This window comes from Boleophthalmus pectinirostris, unplaced genomic scaffold, assembly GCF_026225935.1.
Source record: "Boleophthalmus pectinirostris isolate CB_2022bp ecotype Guang Dong unplaced genomic scaffold, ASM2622593v1 HiC_scaffold_17, whole genome shotgun sequence".
In the NCBI taxonomy this organism is placed as follows: domain Eukaryota; kingdom Metazoa; phylum Chordata; class Actinopteri; order Gobiiformes; family Gobiidae; genus Boleophthalmus; species Boleophthalmus pectinirostris.
In genome coordinates, this window is record NW_026571115.1 from 23,628,339 (window position 1) to 23,652,540 (window position 24,202).

At 39.0% G+C, this 24,202-nt stretch overlaps 3 protein-coding genes across 3 annotated transcripts; 2 read left to right on the top strand and 1 right to left on the bottom strand.

The window, feature by feature from the left end:
* The first annotated feature begins 208 nt into the window (after positions 1-208).
* Positions 209-2,725, top strand: cpsf4 (cleavage and polyadenylation specific factor 4). Its single transcript, XM_020927176.2, has 8 exons — positions 209-635; positions 1,070-1,120; positions 1,196-1,348; positions 1,423-1,518; positions 1,593-1,686; positions 1,907-1,979; positions 2,055-2,210; positions 2,287-2,725. The coding sequence occupies exons 1-8, from the start codon at positions 533-535 to the stop codon at positions 2,353-2,355; spliced, it is 795 nt and encodes a 264-aa protein (XP_020782835.1). The 5' UTR covers positions 209-532; the 3' UTR covers positions 2,356-2,725.
* Positions 2,726-3,104: 379 nt separating this feature from the next.
* On the bottom strand, positions 3,105-4,353 carry atp5mf (ATP synthase membrane subunit f). Its single transcript, XM_020927177.2, has 4 exons — positions 4,260-4,353; positions 3,524-3,631; positions 3,312-3,428; positions 3,105-3,231 (listed from the first exon to the last, which is right to left on the bottom strand). The coding sequence occupies exons 1-4, from the start codon at positions 4,273-4,275 to the stop codon at positions 3,203-3,205; spliced, it is 270 nt and encodes an 89-aa protein (XP_020782836.1). The 5' UTR covers positions 4,276-4,353; the 3' UTR covers positions 3,105-3,202.
* Positions 4,354-12,263: 7,910 nt separating this feature from the next.
* Positions 12,264-23,886, top strand: slc29a4a (solute carrier family 29 member 4a). The gene is made up of 10 exons (XM_020927150.2): positions 12,264-12,495; positions 14,256-14,387; positions 14,458-14,571; positions 15,815-15,943; positions 16,704-16,778; positions 16,892-17,160; positions 20,732-20,858; positions 20,938-21,125; positions 22,039-22,279; positions 23,039-23,886. The coding sequence occupies exons 1-10, from the start codon at positions 12,264-12,266 to the stop codon at positions 23,173-23,175; spliced, it is 1,644 nt and encodes a 547-aa protein (XP_020782809.1). The 3' UTR covers positions 23,176-23,886.
* The last annotated feature ends 316 nt before the right edge of the window (positions 23,887-24,202 follow it).

Consider the following 24,202-nt stretch of genomic DNA (forward strand, 5'->3'; position numbering starts at 1 on the left):
AATCAGCTGTATATGTGCTGTGCTGTATATCAAATAAATGCGTCTAGGCATAAATTAAATCATTTTGCTGGTAGCCTGTTGCCTTGTTTGGAGATTGCGAATGCCAAAGGTAATGAGGTCACGACTGAAAAAGTTAAAGAACCATTGCTGAAGAAACCTGAATCTGATCAGGATTTTGGTGATCGGTGTTCGGCTTTCGTGGATCGATTGGTCAAGTCTGTTTTGCTTTGAGCGGAGGAGAGTGCGCGGTTTGTGCTGCTTATGTTCGTGTCTCAGTCATGGATCTGAATTTATGGTCTCAAGAGAACAACTTCTGAAGACGGGCGACGATCTGTAATGTTACTTATACTTGCACATTCGTAATAGGACATTTACAAACGAGACATCTGTGCAGTTTCTTGGACAAACGGTCCCGTTTTAGCGCTAGTGGAGAGCCAGGCTAACTCCGTTAGCCCGTTTGGCTACCGTTGATGAACAAAACCACCAGCTAACCCGTCCATTCCTGTGTAACCTCGGACTAAATCAAGCCAATATGCAGGACTTATTGGCTAACGTGGACCACATCAAGTTTGATCTGGAGATCGCCGTGAGACAGCAGTTGGGCGCTCAGCCCCTTCCTTTCCCCGGCATGGACAGTAAGTTCCTCCAGTTAGGAGCTGTATTGGCTTCAATCAGACCACTGGGACCTTGCAGAGACCGCTGTATTTTTTTATTTATGAAATTATTATTTTTTGCCTACTAACTTTAAAATAATAACATCACTCGAGTAGAACCTGTGTGTTGTAGAATTGTTTTAAATGTTGATGTATTATTAAGTGTAAGGATGTAGTTAAGAAAGAAAGTTTCAAGAAGGAAAAGATAGTTTGACTCAAAAGTATTGATGCCCCAAATATCACTCAAGAGTAATGTGACAATATTCAATATTGTAACTCATCTACAAGTAACAGATTGATGTAATTAATAAATTACAACTTAAACTCTACCATCCACCTGCTCATTTGGAAGCTTGGTGCATGCTGCAGCACTTGTTTTTGTTTATATTGTATTTTTCACCTAAATGTGTCTCTAGAGTCTGGATCTGCTGTTTGTGAGTTTTTCATGCGAGCAGCTTGTCAAAAAGGTATGAACATAATATGATCTACAATTATATAAGGTTAGTAACAGAATCATAGAAAATCAGTGTTTTAATCCACAGGTGGAATGTGCCCCTTTCGTCACATCAGCGGAGAGAAGACTGTTGTTTGTAAACACTGGCTTAGAGGACTGTGCAAGAAGGGTGATCAGTGCGAGTTTCTTCATGAATATGACATGACTAAAATGCCTGAATGCTATTTCTATTCCAAATTTGGTAGGACTTTTTAGAATTTATTTATCCACTCCTATACTTCTGTTGTAGTATTTCATTTTCATATTTTTTATCAGGTGAATGCAGCAACAAAGAATGTCCTTTCTTACACATTGATCCAGAGTCCAAAATTAAAGATTGTCCTTGGTATGACAGAGGCTTCTGCAAACATGGTGAGCCCCCACCTCCTTTTATGTTTTTATCTTTTTCTTCTTTTAACATTTTAATAAGCATATTTCTGACACAGGGCCTGACTGCAGACACAGACATACAAGAAGAGTTATATGTGTAAATTATCTTGTGGGATTCTGCCCAGAAGGAAAGTCATGTAAATTTATGCAGTAAGTTGTTTTCAAAATATAAACCGTATGTGGTTAAATGTTAGGACTTTGTTTGAAAGCTTGGTTAAAAAAAAAAAAAAAAAAAAAAAACACAGCAGAGTTTAATTTTTGTCATATTAAACTTTAACCTAAACTTAACACATTTTAATTGTCCATACTATTAATAAGTCTTCTTTTAAAATCATCATCCAATTGCAATTATATTTTCTTTCTCATATAGTCCTCGTTTTGAGTTGCCAATGGGAGCTTCAGAACAGCCACCTCTCCCTCAGCAAGGCCAAAACCTGACTAAAGTAAGCTTACTTATTAACTTTATTGCACACATTACAGAAATAGTTCATCTGTCAAATCTCCATTTGTTTCCACAGGTTGTTTCCAATGCGGGTCGCTCGTCACTTTCTTTAATTCAGTTGACCAACTCCAGTCCAGGTCCACGCACACAAAACAACATAACATCTGTGGCACAGCAGAGTAACATGCTGGCCAGGGGCCCTCGGCCACTGGACCAGGTCACTTGCTACAAGGTTTGTCACGTTTTATGCTGTTCACCCTTGTTGATGCAACTGTTCCAACATGTTTCTACACTTTTATTTGTTGCAGTGTGGTGAGAAGGGACACTATGCCAACAAGTGCACTAAAGGTCATCTTGCCTTCCTGAGCGGGCAGTAGAATCAACCTCAATTCAGATCTACGACATCAGTGCAAGGCTGATGGCAACAACTAAGTGGCAACAAACTGGCATGTTTGAAAGACTGAATACATAACCAGGGGGCAGCATGGTCTATGTTATGTGTTAACAGTGTGCCAGTTTTTAAAACCGGATGTCTCTCTCCATCAGCACTGATAGTTTGGGTCTAACCAATGTAAATCTGAAATTAATTGCAGAGTCCTGGTTAACCATTTGTGTTAACCGATTTTCTATTTAATGCTTTCAGAATTTCGTTTTACTTGATTTTTCAACTGAAAAATTCAGACATTGTGTATTAGCTGTTATTTTGTGAGAAGTACAAATAAACAAACTGGGACCTTTTTAGGGCAATGGAGTGCATTCTCAGTCTTGTACAGATTATTCTACTTCAAAAATCCTTTTGAAACTGTTACTTTGATTTGTTATGCCATGTCCTTAATTCAGTACTTAAAATTACATTTTAAATTGATATATTTAAATGTATAGACATTACTCAAACGCATTATACAAGATAGGAAATTATAGTAGCAATAGGTTCAATTACAAAAGGGCTTTGACAATGAAACTCTTGCTTCAAAGGCAAATACAATTCAGTGATGACCAAAAACTAAAACCCCAGCATTAGAACCAAACAAGAACACAATACTCAAATTTTATTTCACTGTGGTCAAATTCCATTGATGTATAGAGCCCAAACTAATTTTATAGTGTTAAAATAAAAGGCATTCCATATCATTTAATATTTATTGGTCACAACAATTACAGATTAATCAGAACAGAGGTGAAAGCAGGTGACGATTCTGCAACCCTTGAGAATCTATTGGCAGATCAATGGTACTTTCTCCAGCGGTCATGTTCTGGAATGAAATAATTGGATTTTTTTTACAGAATTGAATCAATCAACATTTCCATCAACACAAAACATCATTATTCTTACTGAGGTGATCATATTCCCACGTATAGCTGAGGGCTATATATCCAACAAGCAGAATCGCCACGCCACCAATGCCTCCTTTCTTTACATTGATGTACTTGTTGTAGTATCTGTCGTGGCCTAAAGAAAAAAAGGTTAAATAAATGTATGCACCATGAATAAGAAACGTGCTTTAACAAAAAAAATATAAATTATATATATATATATTTACTAACCTCTTCGGAGGGATGCAATAATTCCATTAGGAGTGAAGTCTCGGCCTCCAAGCCAGGTCCCCAGTTCACCAAGCTTCACGTCCATCAGTCGCTTCTCAACAATGGGAACTGTCAAGGAAACAAACATCAGCCAAAAATTGTAGCAGCTTTGACGACTTCAGGCGACGAACACAATTCAATGACTTGTGTATGGCCCTGACAAGTATTACATAAACCAAACAATAGTTTTGATTCTAATGTGCTTTCCGCAACTACAGCAAACTGCAATCTCACTAAACACGTTAACAGGCAAAGAAAATAACTTCATCACGCCAATGAAAGAAGAAAATGTTGCGTTATTTACAATGTGCAAATCGGAACTCGGAACTCTATCATTCATCCAAGAGTTATGCTAACTATGCTACGCTAGCTAATGCAAGACAGTCAAATATGCCAATAAGTACAACATGGGAGGAGGGTGTCATACCAAAATTGTGCAAATTAATGATAAACTCAACACGTTTTATAAAATAGAAAATGAATGTTGACATTGACAGATTTTTGCAAACCTGCCAATGACACTCGAAGTCCTTGACGGGACTTGTTCATCAAAAGGTTGATTTAGTCTTTAGATAAAATACGACACGACAGTATCTCGGATGGGAAACATTAAACAATGTTTAAGCAAACATCACAAACAAAGGGCCACATAAAAACAAAAATATTACATATTTCTACAAAGGGCACGCTAAATTACCTGGTCTGTCCGCCATCTTGACTAGTTCAGAGAGCTGAAAGCAAGGGACGATGGGAAAACGACGAAAGCATTATGGGAGGGAAGATCACATCTGTCCACCAGGTGGCAGCATATGAAGCAGGCTCAATCACCTTTCCTTCGTGACATTTCTCACCCTAAAATAATAATGATTATAATAATCAATAGTAGATTCATAAGACACAGCTTATAAACTAATCAAATATTTTGTCCTTTTACCCATAAGACCAGAGATATTTAGCAACTTGGGTGCATATAGTACACTTTGTTGTAGTTCTAATGTGTCCTGACTATAATAGGCTAAAATAAAGTACAAATCGTTATTGGGGTGGTGCTGGGATCTTCAGATTGCTAAGAAGACTGCAGACTATGGAACAGTTTTAGTAACAATTAGAAAAGCTCACTTGAAATTTGGCTGTGGATTTTTCAATTTGCAAGACTGCCCAAAGCCATGGCTTGGCGAGCACTAAATCTCTGATCTATCTCAATCAGAAAGCAGAATGAGACACATTTGATGAGTTGCACGTAGGTTTAAACCTAAAAGGATCTGAATCCTCTCTATCTAAACCCCAGCACCTGAAGTCATCATTATTCAAAGCTGCTGCTGCTCTTGGGAGTAGTGGCAAAAACACTTAAACCACCTAGCTGTCTTTTGTCTTTTGATGTATTATTTGTGTATTTTATGTGTCTATCACATTCCACAACAGTTAATCTAAATTGTTAACTGTTTACCTTAAAGACAAAGTGAAATTAAAAGTGCATGACTTGTTAACACTTCACAAGTCCTCCTATAAATGATTCCTTTCACAGTGAGGTAGTCATTCTTCAGGTCCACTGATCTGAATATGGATTAGGTATTTTTTAAAGTTCTGGCAAAATGACAGGCACAATCAAATTTTATACCAGAAATATGGTGCTGGAGACAAAACATCTATTTAGTCAGCTGCTCCTATCTTTTGTACACAAACATGGCCAATTCTTAATCCAATCCAATCTCTTGAGTGTTGTGTTTGTGCCAGAACACACCCTAAAGGTGACAAATTTACAACACTTTGTTTCAGATTCAGGCCACATAATGTCATTTGGCCTGTGAGGGTTACCAACTACAGTAAGGAAATCTAATTTATAGAGTAAACCTAGAAGCAGAATTGACCTAGCTGCCAGGTTCTACGGTTTGTTTATTAGCTTTGTTTGCTTGGTGTAAAGTTGCCTTGGGCCTTTGTGCTGAACCAGCTCCATATACAACACACAAGGGCTTGGATGATTTTATTCCATGTCAAGAGGCAGGTGCCCCCGAGGTCCGGCACAGAGACAGCTCTTTGAAGCTGATGGAAAGAGATGGAAGAAGACAAATGCAGGAGACCACTGACTGGAGAGGCAGAAAAAAGGGTTTGTGTTGTAATAAAGGACAGAGAGGATAAAGAGGAGAGACTGTTAGAGAAAAGTAGAAAGGAGGGAGAGAATGAAGAGTAAAAGAGAGAGAGGAGGGGCTCTGCTGACCTTTCACAGCAACCCTTCCATCTCTAGCTGAAAAGATCATCTTATTTGTATTTAATGAAGCCTTTTCACAACTATCAATATGTCTGCCTCAAAACTATAGTCATTACTATTATTTATTTGATTTATTATTTTTCTATCAACACAGCTTTTGTGTTTTCTTATCATTATTTTATTTTCCCTGTAAGTGTTGGTGAACTGCATGTTCCCTCCAGCCTGGACACAAGCCCGTATCATACTAACACCAGAGAGGCACACCAGAGGGATTGGCAACAATTTTATAAACCATCGTATCATTTCCATAATCTCTTCAGAGGTACAGCGATCATGGAGGAGTAGCTAACAGTAGCTCTGATGATGCTCCCTGAGGAGACCTCAGAGGACTGGTGTAGACAGACAGGAGAGGAGCTCACTCATGTGTGGAAACACTCCACAGGGACCATTTCATTCAACACTGCCATAAAGGTCTGCACTAAATCAAACTATGCCATTCACAATCACACACTAATGGAAGGAGCACTATTAGAACAGCACCTTATCAAAGATGGACTTGTGCAGATTACAAAAACCCAACACTCAACACTCTAATAATATAATTCTTCCTAATTAACAAAATAAACCCATTATTTGTATGCATCTTTTATTATTTGGGGGGGTCATTTGGACCTTTACCATATTAGGACAAATTTGACCATGATTTCCTATCCTATATCTGCTAAAACTAAACCAAATATATAATTATAACATAGCTGCCTAAATCAGATGATAAGGGGGGCTCACTGTTACATAGCAACCTTTAATAAACAAATGCGGCAAGATGGAGCTGTGATAATGAGGCTCACTCAAACAGAGCCGCAAATCTCTGAATCTTGGACTCAGCTAGTGATTTATAAAATACATGATGTAGAGCTGAAAAAGACAAGCCTTGCCACAGAATGCAGATCTAAACTGCATCAAAACGAGTGAACTTGGTACTCAAAATAATGTATGACTAGTATGATCTAAAATCTACATACACATTGAATAGAGTGAGTGTATAAATAATAGCATAATTCGTTACTCCACTGGCTCTTTTCGGCCATTATTATCCCCTAATTTTATTCCTAATTTACAACAGCAGTGAAAATATTGTATGTCTTTTTTTATAATGTCATGGAGTCCCTGTAGAGTCTACCACCACTTTCCGTGCCAGCTTCTCCTCTCTCCTCCTAACGCCTCTCAACTATAATTTCCCTACAAATCCACACAGCCACATGGTATTCCAACATGAATCTAAAGGTTGCAGTATTCCCATTCTTGCTCTTGTGTGTGAACTCACTCTCCATTTCTCTTTGGTAGACTTCTTTGCTTCTCTCTCCTCTGTCAGCTGTCTTCATCTTCAAATCCACCTCTCTGTTTAACCTTTCCATCTGTTGTCATCCCTTGTTTCCTGTGCCTTAGTGGTTGCACATGTCTTGTTCTTTCCATCCTTCTACCTCACCTGCACGCTTTGCACCTCGATACCTGCTTTTCCCCCCCCCATTTTTACCACTTCTCCTGTCTTTCTCCAGTCGTGTGATAGGAATAGGGCCCCATCTGTCTGTCTCTCTTGTTGAATTTTTGATGTTTCTGGTGCTTTTCGCTTTCTTTTTACACTCATGATCGCTTTCTTTTCACATTTTTCTTTATCTCTTTCTCCTGAATTGACAGTCGGTGGCAATGGGCTCTACCACTATCAGTATGCACAGTCATGGCGCTATGGCTCTACCTCCATTGATTGAACCAAAAGCTAAATATAGCCACAGTTAAGGCTCAGCATCTTTGCCAGGCTGCAAGAAGGGGAGGTGGGAGTGTGTAGTGAAGGAAAAACACTGCAAAATGTAGTAAGAGGGTGGTGTAACATGGCATGGCATTTGTAAATCATAATAGTGCAATGTTTACGGGGAACAAATAGCAAGAGGAGCCCAAGCAAAGCCCGAAACTGTAATTGCTCAAATTGCTGTATGCTAAAACAATGTGACAATCCATTACATTTCATAACAAAGTACAAATCCAAAGCGATGATCAGCAAAGACAAGCTATGGCCAAGTGGGAAAGGCGTGAGGCAATCTGATAATAACAGACACAAGTTTGGCAAGTCAGATAAATCAGGACAAACAGGTGAGATACTAGCTGTCTAAAACAAACTTCTCAAAAGGCTTACAGGAATAAACAAAGAATTCACTAATCTAGTCACGATAATTACTCTATTGACTTACTGTTCAATATATGAAAGCTGGAACAATATTTTTGGGGTCAATTTTTATCATGTGTATGTTTTCTTAGCAATTTTTTTTTATTTTTTGCCTATACAATAAGATTTGAGCTGTAGAAGGTCGATGTAATAACTTCTATGACACATTACAGATGAAAACTAAACAAAAAGTAATAAGTAGTAATTTCCCTTGTCCAAATAGTTTCCTTTGTGGATCAATAAAGTTTGTCTAAGTCTAAGTGTTCCATTCAGTGATTTATTTGTTGCAGCTCATGTTTTTTTTGTTTTTTTTAACAATATTGAAGATTTAGAATAATTTTTGTACTAAAATCTGCTCAAGTTGTGGTTTCAGAGGTATAAATTTGTTTCAGTATTATCATTTAATGTCTATATTTCCTTCAGCAATATGTCCTACTTCGAGATGTGTTATCGTGACTGATCCAAAGAAATTAATACTGATTGTAATAAATTTATCTTAAGGGCAAACTTATGAATGAGAAAACCAAAACGATCAGAAACTTGCAGTGGAATCTTCTAAACAAGGATATGCGGTGATATTTCTGCACTTGTGATTAATTTTACAAACCATTCACATTTTGTGCGATACTTGAACTCCAAGACATTTACAGGCACACACAGAAAAAAAGGAAAAGTTTTATGCTGTGAATGTCTGCATGACAAACGCCCTTGTCCTCATTTTACGTCTCACAATCTAGCTCTATTTTGCTTTTCTTTTTTCAGCTCTGTCCTGTACTGGTGTTTTATTTTAGTTTTGCAAGAGCAGGCTTAGCAGGTATTGTTGATTTCAAACCAGACATTCATTATGTATAACCTATAACAGACACTATTAAGCATTAGTCAATATTTCACCTATAAGCACTTATATGTGGGAAGAAGATGGATTGGGGAAGGGAGTTGAGGAAAGAGCAAACAGGGAGGGGGACGCTCAGAAATTGTGTAGGTTATTTAAAGCTGCAATGCATGCGCAGAAGGCTGTACTTGTGATGAAAAGTCGTACAGATATACAGACTGCTATGTAGCGGCGTGTAGTGACTGCACATATGGCTCAGTTCCTTTGTGGCACCAAAGGCCAAGCATTAACATATTGAAATGAACTGATAAAAATGTCTGTCACATAGCAGCTCCAGCCCAGTGTCTGTGATGAGCCAGACAGAGACAGTAAGGGCACAGAGAAGATCCCTCTTTTAACTCTCTCCCTCTTTCCCTCCCTCTAGGGCTCAAGGCAGACATGCGCTTTACACAATAAAGCACGACTGAAATTACTAAATCAGCTGAAATAACTGATTAAATACAATTTCTGCAATATTCATGCAGGTCCGCGAGGGATTTCATAAGCTCAGCAGTACAGTGAACAAAGTGATTGAAGTTAATCTTAGTCAATTTAGTAGTTTTTACACTTATTTAGTCTTGAATCATTGCTCAGTTTGCCAACCCTGGTTTGGTGTGAATGATGCATTGTGTAGGGTGACCAAAAAAAACAAAACATGAAAAGTGTAACATTGTGCATTCTTGTATCAGTCATAATATGAGGGACATTTTTTGCTTCATGGTCAAACAAATGACAATTGTGATAGTCTTGTTTTAGTCCTGGTTTAGACCTGATGTAGTACTGGTTTAGTTTTAGTTTACTCCTGGCATAGATCAAATTGGTTAAAAATAGGAAAATGTCTTGTATAAAACTGGAACAAATCACTAGTTTTGTATAAATCTGCTGAGACAGAGGACACAAGGCTCAAAACTGGGACTGCCCCGGATAAATAGAGATGTCTGGTCACCCTATTGTAGTGTTTGGCTCTAACACTTTACCTCACAGTGTATGCTATTCTTTTTTATGTGTTATTGGCAACATACAGCCTCTTTGAACCAATACACTATAGTCTGAATGCAGTGTACTTGGATTAAAACATGGATGTCACCAGTTTTATATGAGCAGTAATGGTGTGTGTTCAAAAAGAGTGACTGCAAAAGATGAACAACCACAGGCAACATACCCCAATCACTTCATCCCCCTCTCGTCTCTCTCTCTCTGTTTCCTCCTCCCCTTCGCCTCTCTCATCCATCCATCCGAGCACCAGCCTCCTCCTCCTCCTCCTCCTCTCCTCTTCATCTCCCTCTCTCCTCTCTCCTCTGCTCCTGGACGGCGGGTTGAGGACGGAGGACAGGACGGCGGCTGGATCCACCGGGACCCCCCTGGCTTCGGCTGCGCATGGACCCGGGCTGGAGCGGCCTCTCCGGAACATCCTGATAAAGCGGAACAGGACAAAGTGAAGAGGAGTGAGCGACGCGGAGGTAGGCTAACCTGTTGTTTGTCTGATTATTAAGAAGAAAACGCGTGCTTTTTAAATGTTTTCTACACAAATAAATACACCAAACTAAATCAAAGCGTGAATTCAGACCTCGGATTGCGCGTGCTTTCGGTTTCGACCTTTATTCCCCGGGAAAAAAACGCGCAGATCGGCATTAATTTTGATCACGTTTCGTTTTGCCGTGTTTTTTTTTTCTTCTTCTTCTTCAATACAAAATTTCACGGGGATCTGTTGAACGTCCAGCCCTCGTAAGGTTAATTGACTGTGCACTTTGCGGCCAATAATAAGCTTAGGATTTATGGTCTGTTGTGTTGCCCGTGGGAAGTGTAAATAAACGCCATTTGGAGCCATTTATCGTAACACGTTGCAACAATGGGGACTGCAGCGTGATATTAACTGCAAGTCAATTATCCCCGTTCATTTTAATTTACACAAGCGAGACCGAGAGCGCCGCCTAGAGTCTGATAAGAGAAACATGTCCGTGAGTAGAGGGAATAGTGTTTCCTGTAATCAGCTACTGATCTACTTAAGAAACACAAATGATTACATATTGCCTGCATTATATCTCAAACACCACTCATAAGTTTGGCCCTAATTAGCAAAGATATTGATCTGGACTCGACAGGCCCCACTGGATACCTTTCAGATCACTGATGGCAGGACAAGACAGGAGCAGATGAGCTTTTGTTCATGTTCCTAAAGCATATTTGCATTTGGATCCAAGTCAATACTCATTATTGATTGACACTTTAATCTAATTTTCCGTCACTGGTGGCCTTGGTGAATGCAACATAAAGGAGCATTGAAAGTTACCTAAATTTAAACATGAGGGGGGGGGGGGGTACATGTGTACACTACTTGTACATTAGGTGAGGTGGTGAAGCAAATCAAGTATGGCTCTTGGCTAATACTGTGATTGATTGCTTTTCTTTAGTTTCCCCAGCATGGGCCAGGCATTTAAATGAGTATTTATTGACAGAGCTTTTGATAAGGTCTATTAAACATTAAATCAACATTTTGTTTTTATTTAGGATCCCCATTAGCTGAGCTTAACAGTCGGCTACTCTCCCTGGGGTGAAACTTAACTAAACATTCATTGTAAAAATCTATATTTTAATTGATACTGAGGCAACATGTGGATTATTGACTGTGGCTTGTGGCATAAGTGTTTAGTAACAGTAACAGACTACAACAGAATGTATTGTCACAGTCATTAACTAAAGTTGTTTTTGCTCTGTAGGCTATGTCTCAACTATTAAATCCAAATGAATGGTGGACATGATGTGTAAAGCACTTTGTATTGTATTGTAATAATGCATTCAGTATTACAGACAACTTCAAAGAAGCACTGACATTTAAATTAGTCATGACTAACAAAGAGCAGCTATTTAAAGGTCTTCCCTGTGGCTTGTAATTCTTTCTTAATTATTTTTCTAAATAATTATAATTTGCAACCCAGTCCTACTGTTATATCAAAGTTCATATTATCTTGACTTTTTTGATATCTCCAGTTCTCATGCATAAAGTTTTCTTATAGGAGACAGCAAACAGATAGCATCCAGAGCTGCACTTATATACACTGAGTTTGTTTATTCAGTGCAGCTCACTGTGCTTGACACTCAGTCATGGTTGCTTTGTCACACACTCAGTATGCCGCTCACATAGCCATTTCTTTATGGTGTCTCACCTTGACTCTTTCCAAGCTTCCTTTCAGTGAGTCTGTGACAGAAGTCGTTTTTCTATACTTGGGTTTCTTACTTTCCATTTAAATTCAAACCCTCCCTCTGATTCCTGTTGTTTTCTCTCTGCAGACCCTCCATCATCTGAAGGTCCCCTGCATGGCTTTTTCCTGAGCGGGGTGTGTCTCTTTACCATGCAGAGCCCTGGGACTGCAGGAGCCTAGAGTGAAGTTCTGTTCTTAGCATTGTCATGTATACGTCCAGTACGGAGTTGGGTTCAGTGGCGGCGGAGAGGCGCAGACCCGCTCCTGCCCTGACCCCTGATGACAGAGACCTGTGGAGAGACCCTGGGCGGATGGGCTGGCGAGATGGGCGAGAGAGTGGCGTGGTGCAGAGCTATAGCTTCGATTCGTACCAGCTGGAGGAGGAGGAGATGAGCAAAGATGCCCCAGAGCGAGGAGTGCTGGCTCTGTCTGAACCTGGTGAGGGGCCATTCAGTACTGTGAGATGTCAGATCGAAACATTTATATTCAAAGTGGTTTGTGTCTGGAGGTGGGCAGAGGGAAACAGTGCAGAGTTTATGTAGAATACAGGAGGCTGCTGTGTGAAGAGAAAATTGCTCTGTTGCCAGGTTACTCCTGTAGCACAAAGGCCAAGTTAATTTAATCAGTAGTGACCAGCTACTCACAGCGAGGGCCCTAAAGAGTCTGGCAACAGAGACTCATTAACTGCTTTGTATTTGTCCTCGGCTTTGTCAGCAAAAGTGCGCATTTGGAGATTCTTTATGAATCCAACATTGTACACGTATTATTATTATACCTTGGTTGGCTCATATCGAAAATATACATTCTACAAATAGCACAAAGTAGGCCATTTCCTCTGAAAGAAAAAACATCAGCAGAGTCCATATTGTGCAGGTCATTTAAGGTGAAATCTAAGCTAAAAGCACCAGTACAATGAGCCCAGACAACCGCCATTCACCGTGAACAGTGCAGCGATGTCTTCTTTTTTGAATGTCGTGCTAATGAGGTTTGAGTTAGTGCAAGCAATGATTCTGTCTGTGTAACCGCGGAAAACCATTATGTTGACAGTGCAGAATCAGCTGCTGCACAAACACAACACAGTTCCCCATGTCCATCTCAGTTACCTTCATTGTTGTCATACACAATATACAGGTTATCTTTTCAATTGTTTTTGTGTGATTTAATTTGTTTGCAAGAACTTCTCACAAAGGTTATGAGTTGGCGTAGATTACATTCACTTTCTTTGCTTCAGTGCACAATACATACAGAGGCTTCACCCAGATCTTGCAGAATCCTGTCTTGTTCCTTTTGTATACCATTGTGAAGTAGCCAGTAGGACTGTACTGTGCCTGCACAATGTATCATAAACAAACCAAATCTGAGTTGCAGTCTTAAAGGCTGCAGTAATACATTGGAGTTTTCTTTGTTTATAGCATTAGTTTAGCTGTGAGTCAGATTTAAATGCCCAAAAATCATTTAAAACCATTTAGAACTGGCTCTGAGGATTAGGAGCGGATTATGAACTGTCGCACAAAGGATCAGCACGTCACATATTCACTGAATCAGCAGCAAAATCCACTAGTCCCATGTTTTTAAATGGACTAAACTGTAGTTCTCATGCAGCTGGTTCTTGTTCAGAGTAGAAGTAACTATTTATAAACGTCCATGTTACGGTAAATGAGTAGATTTTTTGGTACAACTGTATTGTATGTAATAGAATTTTTAAGATATACTTGTACTCACATGTAATTTTACTTAATTACATGTACATTAATACTATAATGACTAATGCACAGCTGTCTCGCTGCTGTATCTGCTTCTTTTTGAACCCACAAACATATAATAGAGCACTGTGTAAACTGCACTGATTGGGTTATCTGAGTGAATATGTGTAGTGTGTAGTGTAGTTAAATTGATTTTCTTCAGCCAAAAAGCTGATCTAAAATGGTTCTAAAATTATGTTAAAAAGTAGCGTAACTAGTAACTTGGCAGCAGTACTTGTAAATGGGTACACTGTATTATTACTTGAGTCAAAACTCTCTGTTCTCTTTCCACCACCACTGGTCGTTTGTGTGATCAATCACTGCCACCCCATTCATCCTTCTTTCCTTTAGGTCAACACAATGTTCTTGCTTCACCTACTGGCATTTTTCATATGAGCTCCATATTGTTGCCTTTACAATATTCTGACCTTTGGCTATTTCCACTTCCTTGCCCAGACTTCGAGGAGCCGATTCCCGATGACCGTTACCATGGCATTTACTTCGCAATGCTTTTGGCTGGAGTGGGTTTCCTGTTACCATACAACAGTTTCATCACTGATGTGGATTACCTGCACCACAAGTTTGAGGGTATGAACAATAAAAACATATCGACAAAAAGATGCTGGTGTTTACAATTTTTCACGTTTTTGGTTAACAGGGACGTCCATTGTGTTTGACATGAGTTTGACGTATATACTGGTGGCACTGCTGGCGGTCATCCTCAACAATGTCCTGGTGGAGAGGCTTAGTATGCACACCAGAATCACTGTGGGTAAGTCACACCAATAGTTTATTTTTCAAGAGAAGCTCTTTAAAAACAATGTGATATATTGTTAATTAAAAGAAGTTTAATTAAGCATAGTTGGCTTGTTGCTATATCAATTAAGGAATTTTGTCCAATAACCTTATTGCATTAGCCTGATTCATCAACCGGTTTCACTTTGTGGAAACCCTCTGACCTCGCAGCATTAGGATTCATTTACTCGACTGTAGGCTGGTGCTTTTTTTGTTTAAACAATCGCTGCTGTTTGGTTGTGACATATGTAATGTGCTGGAATGCTCAGTGGTGTCCAAGTAATTGCTGGCACAACAGCAAACAAAGCAGAGAGTGAACATGTCTGTCAACGATCATTGTCATTTTTGCGAGATGAACTTGCGAATTAAAGGTGCAATAAAAAATGCAAAGTTTGTATTTGACAAAGGAAGTCCAAAGGAGGATAATGTGTGCAGTCTGCTATCGCAACTCGGGTTGGTTCAGCTTTTTGCTGATTGACCAGTGCGGGGTCTACAACTTCTGCGGTTCTTGCAACCTGTCTAGTGTATTCCGATTCCTGAACTAGTCGCTGGAAAGAAATGAAATTGAGTGGAGGCACTAGGTGGCGCCAGCCTGACTATTATTGCATGACCTGTAAATCTTATACAAGAATGGTTTGTTGATATTTTGAGCTTTCATTTCTGTTGTCACAGACTCCCTAAGTGCTTACTCTGTTTTTTTTCCTTCAAACATCTGAAATGGAAGTGTTTTTATCTCCATTATAAAATGCTACTACATTTTTTGTATGAGGCATCAGGGCTATTGAAGAAAAATTATTAATAATGCTTGAAGTAAAGCATTTATGCATTTATTCTCTTTAAGATGTTAATATTGCCCAAAACTCTAGTGCTCAATTCCTAAGCTACAGCACTGCTCAGCCCACTCAGAAAGTCAAAAAAGTCTTTTCGAGGCACTGGTGTAAAATATGCATGCTCCCTCAGGAAATGTTTGATATCTACACTTGTACGATCTGTGTTTTCTCTGCACTAGTATTAAAATAGCTGCAGCTCCATCCTTGAGCAGATATCTTTTGAAGTGTGTTGTCTGCACCAAAGCACGTCTCTGGGGATTGTAGGTTTGTAGTGGGCGCAAGTTAAAAGCAATTCTTCTCACGTGTCAACCAGTCAGATATGCGTTCAGTCACACAGCTGAGTCATAGCTTGCTTAAATGTTTTGTATTGTCTGTCTTGTCTCTATCCAGGTTACATCCTTGCACTGGGGCCGCTGGTCTTTGTCAGTATTTTTGATGTGTGGCTGGAAAAGTTTACCACAAGACAAGCATACATCATAAACTTGGTGTCTGTGGGAGTGGTGGCATTTGGATGTACAGGTAGCTACGAATATATGTTACACACTCAACAATATGCCAGTGAAAAATCTATACAGTTTGTCCTTTTCAAAGTACAGCACACATACAGAGAGAGGAAAGAGCTTTTGTTATTGAATATATAATTTACTGGAAATGATGTTTGCTTCATTAGATGTGCTGCTGAATCTACATTCTCAGGGACACTATTCATTTCAAATGCATGACTAAAGAGGATGGAATTACACTGAAGCAGGTCCAACTGAACAGAAAAGGGCAGCAGAGTTACTCATAGATAAATATTTATGGAAAGGGATAAGGAATAGTTTGTTCATTTTCTAGAGTACCTTGAAAATGTCAGTACTTCTGATTACTGCATCTGAATCTTTACTAAACTTATAATCAGAGCAGCTCTCTTGTGAATATGTATTACTTCAATTCAAATACAATTGTCCAGCTCCATATTGAATATAAATGGACCATAATGTGTAGTGATGGTGTTACAATCAATAACAAGGCAGTTACAACAATGAACAAGCTACGCTGTAGGATCCATGGAGCATTCAGGAGCCTCTACAACTATACTGCTAATGACTTTCACATACTCCTGCCTGTCCCTTGCCAATGCACCTTGAAGTCAACAGTACTTTTGTAATTATCTGAGGTTGAGTCTGCTTCTCTCTTGTGCTTTGCAACATGTGTGTCTAAATAAATTGAGTCTGCGCCGTGTTGACTGTGTCCAGCCACTGTCTGTTCACATAAGCTCTTTCTCTTGTCTCTTCAGTGCAGCAGTCCAGTTTCTATGGTTACATGGGGATGCTTCCCAAGAGGTACACACAGGGGGTGATGACAGGAGAGAGTAAGCACACACCTCTTTCTAATCTCATACCTGTTTTCACACTGCTATTTTTATCTACTGCATCCATCACACTCTCCATTTTAATCTCTGTGCTTTTGTCCTACGGTGTGAAGGCACAGCTGGGGTCATCATCTCTCTGTCTCGCATTTTCACCAAGCTGCTCATCCCGGACGAACGCAGGAACACGCTTATTTTCTTCCTGGTGTCCATCAGTATGGAGATGCTCTGCTTTCTGCTTCACCTGCTCGTGCGCCGCTCTCGGTTTGTGCGCTACTACACCAGCCACGCACAGGGTAAAGGCCCGGGCAAAGGTCACGACCCTCGCGATAATGGGACAGGATACAGAGTACACCATGACGTCACGGCAGAGGAAGTAAGATTTGTAAGTCTTCAGTTTTCTTTCACTTAAAAATATACAGTCCAAAATAATGAACATTTGTAATGCAATATACAAATTAAGTTAAGTTAACATATGCATTTTAACATCTAATATATTGCACATTTTCTAATAGCATTGGATTATATTACTGCGTCACAGGTTTATCTTATCTTATGTTACTGCACTGCACTTTACTGCACTGTTCTTTTATAACATATTGCTCAAAACATTGGTTTTAATGAAATGTAAATTCATTCATTGTCATTGTTGATTCGAAGCATTTATTTGGGTTGCGGGTTTTGTGTTTGTGATAAAAATTAGCTGGTCCAATCTGTGGCACAGATACAGGGCAATACATCACAGGGGCCGACAGTTTCCTGCTCTCTGCTCTAAAATCTAAAGCAGACTTTTTATTATAAATATATCTTTTAAAAGAAGGTACACAATGCCCTAATGCATATTAATACATCCAGAATGTGGATTCATTGCACATTAAATACCAATTTATTGCAGATAAAGTAAGTTGTTTCTGCAATAAAGCTGTGCATTTCCATTTTTAAATTGGTGCAAATCAATATTTTTAGTATTATATGATGCATATTAAAAAGGCAAAATCATATCTTTATTATTGGGATACATTTCTTTCAGTTATACTTTCAGAAGTATAATTTAAGTGTTTATTATAAACTGTAGGAAAGTAACAATATCCAAATCTCACAGTAAGATATTTTCACAATATACATCTCACGGTATGATATTTATTGCGATATTTTTTGGAGGCAAACAAAATTGTGAATATGCTACTTTTTCCTCTTAAAATGCCTTGACAAGAATTCAAAGAACTAAGATTTAAAAGTGCTTAGAACTGTTATTTCTTCATGTAGTTTGCGCCAAAACAGAGCAAAGGATCATGGTTGATGTAGTTCCATTTGTTTTTTTTAGCTATTGCTGCACCATAACAATGAATTTAAGCAAAGAAACTTGTGATTCGACAAATTGTGATGGCCCATGGTATTATTGAGAGACATTTGACGATACGATATTGCGATATTTTGGTTATTGTTACATCCCTAATAAGCTGTTAATAACCCATAGAGACTGTCTGATATTTACACACCTTTTTCATACCTGCTTGAAGTGCGGCAGGCGCTGAATAATGACTCTGTATTGATGCCAGGGACTGTGCACTGATAAACACTTAAATGTGCTGAAGCTACGAGCTGTGAGTCAAAGAGCTACAGTATGTGTGAGACTGGGACTTTGCGGGTTTGTTGTGTGGGATGTGTGGGTGGAGCAGCAGAGGGTGAGACAGGTAGAAGGCAGATGGAGATGAGACAGGGGCCCCCTCCGTGCTGCACAAATGAAAGTCACAGTGCTCAGGGTGGAGAAGGATGAGGAGCAGCGAGAGCAGGTGCAAGTAGAAATCAAAATCTGTCATCAAGTACAGTTTGCTCAAATGTGGATTATAGTTGAAACAGGCTTTGTGTCATTGTATTGTTGTTTTGTAACTGCTGCTATCAGGATCTTCCATTTTTAAAGTTAAATGAAGCATCCATTCAAAAGTATTAGACCCTACAGTGTAGCGACCAAGTGTTGTTCAGTGTCTCTTCTTTCTGCTTTTTAATATTGCCTTTGCTAATGCTATATCTCTCTTTTTTTTTAGATTATTTATTTATTGCTCACGCTATTATTTTGCTGGCATCAATTTAAAGAGAACAACAACAACCACAAATCTGAAAATTAACAAATACATACACTATTTCTATGATTATTTGCCTTGTCTTTGCTGCATGAACAAAAGGAACAGGACGAAAATAAATCTTATAAACATTGCTCCTTTCACAGATCAAAAAATGAAACATTTCTTTAATAATCGTTCCCACCCCAAAACCAAACCAAGTCACCAATCAATGAGCCATATGCATGTTACAGTATCTCTCTTGTGCTTCCATTAACTTTAAACATTTTCCTTAGTCACATAGTCCATCATTATTTTATCCTTGTACATTTTCTTGAATTTAGAAACACTGGTGCAGCTTTTAAAATCATGGTTTAGCACGTTCCATATCTTGACTTCATACACAGAGATACATTTCTGTTTTAATGTCGTCCTTGAGAATACAGTTCTGAAAAAAATATTGTCTTCTATATCTCTAGGATTATTGACACACATTGCCAATAATCAAGCACTATTCTAACATCTGCTTTAAGTACACGTGCTACTACTTTTTTCTACAACTATGCTGTTACTACTTCTGCCACTACCACATTTATCTTATTTACTATGCTTTTTCCGGCACTGTTACTCCTGTTACTCCTGCTACCGCTATTACAACTCACCTTCTCCCTTGAACTATATTTGCATTTGCTTCAAGCAGAGACAAAACAGAGAAAAGGGCATAGAGTAGAGGACCACAGAAATGACCAATGATGAGTTGTTGATGGGTGCATTGTACTGTAAAAGTCATGTCATTACACTGATATTCCCCTCCCAGCACATGCATTGCTCTAGGGCTTCAAAGGCACAGGCTGCACCTCGGGCTCCGCTCTTTTCATCTCTGTGTTTGTTCACTATTACGCACCAGGCACATTGATTGACAGCTTTGTGTGTGTGTGTTTGTGCGCGTGTGTGCTCTGTGCATGTATCTTCTGGGGGCTGGTTCAGGCTGCTCTTTGTTCTGGTTGCTGGGGGAGACCGAGACAGCGCTCTACGTTATGGGATAATCAAGAAGAGTGGTGCCTTCTGGCCCCGAGTCCTCTCTAATCAACTAATGGATCTGTGTGTGCCTGTTTTCGTGTGTGCGCTTTGAGGCGGAGGGACTGGAAATAGAAGGAAGCACAAATGAAAGGTTACATGCTCTCTAGTCTGTAGCATATGTTATAGTAAAGTGCAATGGTTTCAAGTCGTTGATTACATGTATCTTTAAATAATGCTGAGTTCATTCACAGTGCTTAATTTTAATAGCATTTGCCACTAAGTGCTGATGTCACGCTGATACGAAGCCTGTCTTAATTGTAAAAGCAGAACTTGTTGATTACATTTGAACACCCTCCTCTGGAGTTGTTTTGACAAAGGTCTGCTTGCAAAAATAGACAGCAAAACAGCAAGAACTGAGTCTTTTGAATGGTTATTAACATGGTTATTTACTGTAAAAAGGTCATTGCTCAAAAACCATAATAGGCTTAATACATGACTATAGTTGATATAAGTATATAATATATTTGGGCATGATTTAAACATCGTGATTCTGGCTTTCTCTTCCACACCAAATGAGAATCCTAATGATACTGCTACATTCACCTAGAAATCACCTGGGACACAGAACATTTTGTCCAAGATTTAATACAAGTCACTTCTTAAGTCTCTTTTCTTAAACATTTCCACTTAACTCATGTGTCCTAAAAGGATCACATTGAGGTTAGCCTTTTTACATTAAAGGATCTCAAATTTAAAGAGATAAGTGTCCTCGCTTTGAAGTATATCCTCAGGGAAGAAGGTCCTTCATCTTCAATGGTTTCATAGTATTTCTTATGTGAGTGGTTAAAAATAAAAATTGTCCTTGTGTGCGCACAGGGGAATGGAGGGACAATGCCTTCGGACAGACAGACAGAAGAAGGTGTGGATGACTTTGGAGGAGGGACTTACGTACGGTTTGACGCCCCAAAAGCCAAGATCAGGAAAAGCTGGCCTGGCCTTCGTGGTACTTTCTAATCCATCTTCATTAACAGCTTATGCCAAAGTTTCTTATTTTGTCCTAACCTCGTATTATTTTCACACAGACATGATCTTGCACCGGTACGTTGTGTCCCGTGTGATCTGGGCATATATGCTGTCCATAGCAGTGACCTACAGCATCACTCTGTGTTTATTCCCTGGCCTGGAGTCGGAAATACGCAACCCCACGTTAGGAGAATGGCTTCCTATCCTCATCATGGCTACGTTCAATATGTCTGACTTTGTGGGCAAGGTAAGGACTGGGGATCGGCCTATCAGCTGATACCAATATCCAATATTTATCTTGGTGTTGTGACTGACACCCAGAGAATTTAGCTACATCACAAATTGTAAAGTTGTAGTGAACTTTTTAGTGAAATTAACTACCATATCTATCTCTTTTGGAATTATAATTTACTTAGATTAGTTCTAGGACAATTATGTAAACATGCAGACACATCTTCACCTTAATTTGTATTTTATGTCCATTATTTTACAACAGACAAGTTTTTACGGTGAAAGTCCTTTTTTTCAGCCTTCAAATTTGCCTACATAATTAAGCAGAGACGCCCTTTTTGTACAAGCTCTGTTCTGTTCAGCATGGGGAGAAGTACGTGGTTGACCTTGAGCAGGACAATCTGCGGCCAGTCTGCCGCATAAAGTTTTAAAATTCTGTCACTTCATTTAAATAATCAGGAATAAAGCATTATCTGCAGTCCTCCAGTTAAATTGGATGTTGAGGAGAAAAATTATGCCTGAATGTGGGTTTTTGGTATAAGCTTTGACTTTGTCCTCATGCCCAATTTAGCATTTTGTTGAAAAAAAAAAATGAGATAAGATGGCAGAGGAGAAATGAACTGGAAAATAGAGAAAGGAAAATTAGGCTAGTGAAGGAGCGAAACTAAGTCAAATTCCCAACACATAATATTCCCCGAGTCTAGCAGACATATTTTATTTGACACCTGAGACTAAAAACAGCTAATAATACACATAATATTTTTATTAATTGTGAACATTTGCATATAATTTTATTGTTGCCAATTTATCTAATTATTTTTGATGACCAATACACAACTGCACAATTACAAAAACATATTCAAATGTATATAATTATAATATTTGAGCCTCTAATTACAAATGCTTTATAACTATTCCTTGTGTCTCAGATCCTGGCTGCAGTGCCGTATGACTGGTCGGGTGGTCGTCTCCTCTTCTTCTCTTGCCTCAGAGTGGTCTTCATCCCTCTGTTTGTCATGTGTGTCTATCCTGCCAGCGCCCCCACCCTCTCACACCCTGCCTGGCCCTGCCTTTTCTCCCTTCTCATGGGCGTCACTAACGGATACTTCGGATCAGTGCCAATGATCCAAGCCGCTGGAAAAGTGCCTCCTGAACAAAGAGAGTTGGCCGGTATGAATAAATGCAACAAAATATATTCCTTATGATTCATGATGAATAAGCCATAAATAACTTCCCCAGATACTGTAATTTAGTTAGGAATGTATGATTTCAATTATAGTTATTTTTTATGCTAACATTTTGAGAATTTACTAAACATTGTGCCTAAATGAGAATGCATGTTCTTCTTCTTGCTCTGGCTCATTTTATTAGTCTAGCTATATGCAGGTTTCCTAATGGAAGTCTTGGCACAAAGACGGTTTTGGAGCTCATGGATCATGAGTAATTTTAGAAAGAGACACAATCCAACACAGTGATGTCATCTTTTAAATTTTATCTGCCCTCCTTTTTGGCACATCACACCTCTGCACATAATCTAAAGGTCATCTTGTCATAGCAAAGTCAGCAATTGTTATATTAGATCATGCTGAAGTGTATGGACACACGGGCAAAAGATCAAAACCTTTAGACGAATTTAACAATTTAAATTTAACATCCTAATAAAAATAATTGGTATGAAAGCCCTTGTATAATTGCTTCTTCTAATCACACTAATGCTGAGGAGAAGAAACTCTTGGAGCTAAAATTATTCTGTGTGCACACACGAGGGACATTATTCCCACAGAATAGGTTTTACTGCAATAACCTTTGATATTGTTTGCTGTCAAATGTATGACTGTCCATATTGACTGCATAAATGCATAAAAACATCACAGTTTCATGTTGTGTTCACAAACTCTACCTGTCTTCTTGTGTCTGTCTGCTCTACAGGGAACACCATGACGGTATCATACATGACAGGCCTCATGGTGGGCTCGGCTGTGGCCTACGCTGCCTACAGCTTCACTGCTCCAGGATCAGGGACGCGCCTCACTACTCTGCACTCACTCAACTCTACGGGCTACTGAATTCACCCCTCAGACAATGTTGACATGTATGCAGACTGCTACAGCATTTACTATGAAGATGTCCAAGTGGAACAACACCAGAAAATACTTAAATCAAAAGAAAACACTTCACTTCTCCTTTTTTTGCAACTTTGTGAACAAGGGTTTTTGCAGAGCGCATCCCCACTGTTATAATTGTATGGACTCTGGATGACATTTGTACAGTGTAAAACGGAGTTACAGTGCCAGCATGCTGCAGCAACAGTGAGAGAACAAAGAAGCACTACTTTTACAAATGCCAAATGACTGAAGGGACGTTACAAAAGAGCAGTAATTATGTATATGAGCATTGTTTACACTGGCTGCTTGTATTAAAGAAAAAAATACTAGATGGTAGAGTCAGATGTTCTGTAGTAGCCCTTAACTTATTTTAGTAGCAAAATTTGGGGCATTTATGTGGATGTAATTTGCACACCAAAGACATAATTTTAGACATACAGTGTTACAGGCTCATGATGTACTTCAATTTGGCAATAAATAACATTTCAATATGGAGCATATCTTACCAAAAATCCCCCCTTAACAGTTGAAAAAGTAAAATTTGATGTCTTGCACCACCTGATGGTGAAAAAAGAAACCAAAACGTAACGTGTGAGTATGTGGGGTTATGTACAGGTGAACAGTGAGAATGTAGTTCTATATAAAACAAGGGACTTTGTAAATACACAAATAAGCGCACTCAATGCAGTGACAGATTTGTATTTGTAAAAACTAAATTATATATTTCATTACTCTACGTAGCTCAAGCTCATGCACATTTTGTTAAAGTAAATACATCTTTAAGTTGTCATAAAGTAATTTAATGAAAAGGCTTGCTTAAAGTTTATATAAGAGGAAAAGTTTAGACTTGAATAGAGACTATAGTGGACACTGTGGGAATCTGGCCTTGACCGGGAGCTAACCTATCGACTTTATGTATGTGCCATATTCAGCTCACGTTGTTTCTCCCTTTTAAGACGCGTGTTACTTATTTTTGGTCAACTGTGCC

Excerpts from the sequence above, each read along its gene's own strand:
- cpsf4 (XM_020927176.2), top strand. The coding sequence starts at position 533 with ATGCAGGACTTATTGGCTAACGTGGACCACATCAAGTTTGATCTGGAG. Across the intron at positions 1,121-1,195 it reads GCGAGCAGCTTGTCAAAAAG|GTGGAATGTGCCCCTTTCGT; the intron begins GTATGAACATAA and ends TTTAATCCACAG. Across the intron at positions 1,687-1,906 it reads AAGTCATGTAAATTTATGCA|TCCTCGTTTTGAGTTGCCAA; the intron begins GTAAGTTGTTTT and ends TTTCTCATATAG.
- atp5mf (XM_020927177.2), bottom strand. Across the intron at positions 3,429-3,523 it reads TATTGCATCCCTCCGAAGAG|GCCACGACAGATACTACAAC; the intron begins GTTAGTAAATAT and ends TTTTTTCTTTAG. Across the intron at positions 3,232-3,311 it reads GTGGGAATATGATCACCTCA|AACATGACCGCTGGAGAAAG; the intron begins GTAAGAATAATG and ends ATTTCATTCCAG.
- slc29a4a (XM_020927150.2), top strand. The coding sequence starts at position 12,264 with ATGTATACGTCCAGTACGGAGTTGGGTTCAGTGGCGGCGGAGAGGCGC. Across the intron at positions 14,388-14,457 it reads CCTGCACCACAAGTTTGAGG|GGACGTCCATTGTGTTTGAC; the intron begins GTATGAACAATA and ends TTTGGTTAACAG. Across the intron at positions 16,779-16,891 it reads GGGGGTGATGACAGGAGAGA|GCACAGCTGGGGTCATCATC; the intron begins GTAAGCACACAC and ends TACGGTGTGAAG.